This window comes from Crassostrea angulata, chromosome 8 (genome assembly GCF_025612915.1).
Source record: "Crassostrea angulata isolate pt1a10 chromosome 8, ASM2561291v2, whole genome shotgun sequence".
Lineage (NCBI taxonomy): Eukaryota > Metazoa > Mollusca > Bivalvia > Ostreida > Ostreidae > Magallana > Magallana angulata.
In genome coordinates, this window is record NC_069118.1 from 38,998,652 (window position 1) to 39,004,714 (window position 6,063).

The 6,063-nt window shown below is 35.7% G+C and overlaps 1 protein-coding gene across 2 annotated transcripts in view; it reads left to right on the forward strand.

Moving 5' to 3' along the window:
* Positions 1 to 5,465, forward strand: part of LOC128158443 (uncharacterized) — a 60,845-nt gene extending 55,380 nt beyond the window's left edge. For both annotated transcript variants that reach the window (XM_052821296.1, XM_052821293.1), the window contains exon 2: positions 3,414 to 5,465. In XM_052821296.1, coding sequence (XP_052677256.1) covers positions 3,414 to 5,144 — 1,731 coding nt within the window. In that variant the 3' untranslated portion in view covers positions 5,145 to 5,465. The remainder of the gene's footprint in view (positions 1 to 3,413) is intronic.
* The last annotated feature ends 598 nt before the right edge of the window (positions 5,466 to 6,063 follow it).

Genomic DNA, 6,063 nt, shown 5'->3' on the forward strand with positions numbered 1-6,063 from the left:
ATTATAAGCGACACCTTAATTAATAGGCAAACATGTTTATTTTCTCTTTCCGTAATAAGTGAATTGTGTAAGGGTGGGATAAATGAGAAAAATAGTTTTATTATTCAGTAATTGAAAATACGCAATTTATGTTTGAATCATGTTGAATGTATATGACCTAATAAATTTCACGACGATGAATGAGCATGCAGCCCAAAACATGCATACAAAATTTTCTTTTTTAAAACAAAATTATGAGATATTAAAGCTGTATTTACTGATTATACACTCAATTGGAACTTGTTGCATGAAAACGTCACTCCATGGAAAACCAACTCCATTAGTTGTCATTGTATAATGGCTGCCTTTACATTCAAGTGAATATTTTTACTGATCGTATGGTTTTCTTATACAATTATATTTGTTAAAATAAACATCTTAAACAATGTCAAGTGCTAAACACAATGAACTGAGTTAAATCTTTAAAGCAGAATTAGTTTACTAAATTTTTTAAATTGTGCTTTACACATGTGCTCGGACGACATTTCCGTATAAAATCGTTTCGTATGGTCATTAAAACAAAAAGATATTCAAACTATGACGAATTCTGACTAATTATTTATATCTTGTGTAATATTTGCTTCCTGTGTATAGTGATTAGCAGCGTTCACGATCGCAGGTAGACTTCCAGCACCGGAGGCTTTCACACCTCTAGTAATTAAGCCCCGCCCTCACCTGAGATTTACCACCCGGTAAAAAAGTTCGGCCTTTAAAACGATCTTTCGTTTTTTCTTCTGTTTTTTTCTTCATTTACTGAAACCAGTATATTGTATCATAGCAAACATTTCAAATCTTCTATAAAATCTCTCTCTCTCTCTTTCTCTTTCTCTCTCTCTCTCTCTCTCTCTCTCTCCATGCTAACGTACGAATATTTTAGTATTAAAATAAAGTACTACCGGTAACATGTAGCATGTTGACAGCGGCTAAATCTACATATTAAGTATGTATTTATCTTTAGTTTCGGGATAATGCCCATGGATTCAAATGATTTGAAGTTCGTTATTCAATGATTGTCTTGAAAAAATTCTTAATGATTGAAAGTCAACGCTAAAAAGTAATATTTTATATCGACAGTGTACTGTCTCCTTCTTTGTGTATGTCTATAGAAAAAAATCTTTTGTCTGTCTGGGAACAACGAAAAACCCGGAACTAACAGAAAGGCTCAGACTATACACACGGCCGCGTGACTGTGTCAAGGTGTGAAAACTGACCACCTGTGTATATGTGTTGGGGCCTAGGAATAAATAGATGTAAACGTCGGGGAAATACACTGTTAAAACATAAAATCTGAATTCTGAAAAAATCATTATGCATTGGGGTCATAATCATTTAAAATCTGTCTTAAAAGATTAGTATAATTTACTTACATGTAGGACTAGTTTCATGTAATGTTTGCACAAAAGTGGGATTTATTATATCTATTTAATAGTGATTACACATCGAGGTCAAAAAAAAAAAAATGCATTCATTTTTATAACCGATCGCTTAACATGAATCGTTTCGACATAACACATTACTGCAAGGGGTATCAAAAGGATTCGGGAAGAAAAGGGGGGGGGGGGGTGATATTATCCATATAATTACATTTCATTTCTCGACTTACAGTTTACAAAAAAAGTGTGTAGCGTAGGGCATTTTATATATCTTATTTCTTAAACATTTCAAAGTAAATCAAATATTAAAAAAAAATGTACAGCTACACATATTACAACATGTTACAACCTTCCTTGATTTAAATCTTGCTGAAATTAATGATACAGTTAATTACCGCTTAATATGTCACTGATTATGTTTAAAATTTATAATGTATTCTGCAGTAGGTGTTATTTTGTAAAATTAAAACCCGACATTTGCAATGTATATTTAAATATTATAATCAAAAGAAATCAATTAACAAATGAGCTAGAAACTCGCACGCTATCTTCAAAATGTACCTGTGTAGTCAAGCGGGCAGTCATGATATTTGGACATGTGTACAAAAAAACAAGCATGGATATATTTTGTGGATTCTGTGTTTGATTGACTGTTTTTAGTGGCTAAACACAGCTTATGAGACACAGAGAATTAACAACCCGATTATTTAAATGAGGGCTTGTCATATATCATCAATAAGAAATGATTATGAAACCTTGTTGGTGGGGGGGAGGGGGGGGGGGTGGTATTTTCGAATGACTGGCAGAATGAACATAATGACATGTACTTCTTTAATAATCAGATTCAACATGTAAAATTCAATACTTTCACCTTATAGCTAGGGAAATTATCATAATTTTATGATCGTAACATTCAATAACAATAGACATTTATTAATAAAGAAAACGTATTAATATAACGACCTGTTGCATTCTTCTGTCAAGTCATCTGTATACATAATGATAATGCTACATGTATATACAGCATAATAAAAAAAAATATCGAAGAAAAAAAATATACTGAAGATTTAAAAATCTGATTTTTCTCTCAAATTAATAGTACAGTCCGTACAGTGGGATACAGTGATGGTCAGTGCCCGGTACAGTGGCGTACAGTGGGGTACAGTGGAAGTCAGTAAGACTGTACAGTGGTGTACAGTGGGATACAGTGCTGTTCAGTAGAAATGTACAGTGGGGTACAGTGGAAGTCAGTGAAATGTACAGTGAGGTACAGTCAATGCACAGTGGATGTCAGACAATGTCAGTCAATATTTGGGAATATCAGTGGATTTTGAATTCAGTTGTGGCTCGAGGGTTTTGATAGGATTTTGTACGTCTTATATTCACAAATGTATAAAAAATTTAAATCTTCATCTAGAACCCCACCGGGGCTGCCCAGACCCCTTACCTAAAACTGACACCCCCTCTAAATTCAAACCCTGTTGAACCAAATGATCTGGTTAACTAACTAGAATCGCGCTGCATGTTTCATTTTGATCAAAAGTCTAAAACAGATTAGTAAGGAAAGCTACCATGCTCGGATCTGAACGGAGGGAGAGGGGTGGGTCCCTAGAAACTTAAAGGTGATTACATTCACATTGTAAAATTACCCCCCCCCCCCCCCCAACCGGCAAACCCCTTTGCTACCCCCCCCCCCCCCCCTTGGCAAAAAAAAATGTCTGGATCCGCGCATGACTGTTCCTTAATGTAATTATTATTATTTGAGATGCCTAGATAGAAATTGGTAAAGAAATCCAAAAAGTTGATAATAATAAGGAATGGACAAAAGCAAATACCTCTATCTAATAAACTATTCTAGATGTCAAAATGCTTATACATACATGCATGTGTGTGTGTGTGTGGAAGAGGGGGGTTGGTAGAAATGATTGACTTCATGCGATTTTTAATGGCAAAATAAATGTTACAGGTTTCTTAAAAATACTTGCACATTTCTCATTTTAGATGGCATTATCTGAATCCCAAATACCACCCGACGCCCAGCATTATTTGGTGTGTGGCACTGAAGACTGTGAGAAGAACTGCCAGTTTTACTGCAATGACTGTCACCAACAAATGTGTGAACAATGCAGAGATGAACATCAGAAGAATAAGAAAACCAAGAGCCATGAAGTAGTTCCTTATAAACAACGCAAACGACAACTACCTGTCGAGAAATGCCAGATCCACCCAACAAAAGAAATGGTTCTTCTCTGCGAGGAATGCCAAATTCCCATTTGTTACAAATGCACAGCTACAGAAGAACATCGCGGCCATGCGTTTACTGACCTAGAAATAGATTTTGATGAAAAAGTTTCCCTATGTCATGAAGAAATTGCAAAAATTAGAAATTATTTTGAGCCAACTTCTCAAGTTTTGAAAAAAGAAATTGCTGGCGATGTCAAAGAAATAAAGAAGATTATGGACGGCATAAGAACGTCCATGAAGGCTGAAGCTGAGTCTTTAAAAAAACTCGTAGACACAGTCACATCAGAAAATATAAAACAAGTCGACAACATTGAACAGTCATTATTAGAAACGTTAAACGGTCAAAACCAAAAAATAGATGACTACATTCACTATCTCAGTGATTTAATCACAACATTTTATAGTTACCTATCTCCCTCAAACATAAAACAAATAACATTTGCTCTTAAATCAGAAAGCTTTATCATTCGACCTATACCAGAGACATCCAAACCTGTCCCACCCGTATTTACTGCTGGTAATTTCAGCAAAGAAGATGTCACCAAACTACTGGGTAGAATAACTGATCCCAACACTAAACCAGAGAACAGAAAAATAAAGCCCATAGAGACTGCTTCTACACAGTTGAAACCTACAGGGAAACAAAGAAAACAAGGCAGAGAGAAATCTGACGTGAAACAAACACTGTCTCTGTCTTCCTCAGTCACCAAGGTCAGGGAGTACACAGTACCAGGTGTTTACAATGTATTTCATATATCACTGGGTAAATCAGGCAGACTCTGGGCCAGTAATAGTGGTGGTAACCTTATCCAAACAGATCTACAGGGGAATCAGCTACAGAAGACACAAACCAGTGGTGGATGGGAAGGCTACCACACAGTCACACAGGACGGGGATCTGATCTTTACCGACAGAAAGAACAAAGTTATCAATAGGATAACACTGGATAATACAATCACTGAATTCATTAAAACAGGAAACTGGGAACCACTCAGTATACACTCCTCCCACATCAACGGGGACATACTGGTGGGGATGAGGAAGGATAACGAGGGTAAAGTCACCAGGTACAACAAGACAGGGACAGAAATACAGAACATACAGAGAAACAACAAAGGACAGACACTGTATAGTATACCACACTACATAACAGAAAACATCAATGGTGATGTCTGTGTATCAGACTATAACAAAGGTGCTGTAGTGGTGGTGGATAAATCAGGACAACACAGGTTCTCCTACACAGATCAGGAGTCAGTGTTTAATCCCTATGGAATATGTACTGATGTACTCGGTCACATCCTGGTGTGTGATGAATTCAGTGACACAGTACATCTCCTGGATCAGGACGGTCAGTTCTTGTCTCTACTACTCACACAAAAACAATGGGTAGATAATCCCCGCAGTGTGTGTGTGGATGATGAGAACAATATCTGGGTGGGAAAATTCCTCTCCAACACAGTGACAGTGTACAAGTATCTACAGTAAACATTTTATATCTATACAATTATTCATAGGTACTGTGTGTATATTGTTAGACAAAGCAACACCGACACAGTGACAGTATCTACAGTGAACATTATATCCATACATCTTTGAGGTACTGTGTATATGTTGTGAGACAATGTAACAACAACACTGTGACAGTGTACAATACCTTGTATCCACTGTATACATTGATGTACATATATATCATTCATGCAAACCTGTGTATGTTTATTTGTTATACATTGTATCAATTTTATCAATGAGTATTTTCCATTGCTGACAAATTGACAATAAATATGTATTAACAATATCAAATTGTTCTGAGTTATGTTATGTTAGAATCGAAACTACTAGTTTGAATCTTGACAATTAAAGCTAACAAAAAGACTTTATTTATAAACGGCGCTTTCTATCTTGGTATGGTAGACGTGTACGGAATATGAAATATTAAAAAAATTATGCATGTATTATTGTTATTATTGTTTCATAAATAAGAAAATATATTTTAAAAAAGAATAAGTTATCATGTTTTAAGCATCAATCACGTATGGGAAGAATACAATTGGAGAGAGAGAGAGAGAGAGAGAGAGAGAGAGAGAGAGAGAGAGAGAGAGAGAGAGGCGGACTTGCTCTGCCAGCAATAACACTGCAAGTAGCTACGTATACCTTGTATGATTATATGATTAAGAAATTCTTTGTTTTCTGATTGGCTGATATAAAAGATAAATAAATAAATAAAACGTTACATTCATATTTGCTTGGCCTAGGAGGTCACTTCGAAAAAATACTAATATCGTTATCACAAAAGCAACACAACAATTATTATGGACAAACACCAGTGTACCCCAATGCGTTGCGCCAACTGCTATCAAAACATGACTTGCGAGTTAAAAACCCAGACGTATATCATTTTCGTAAA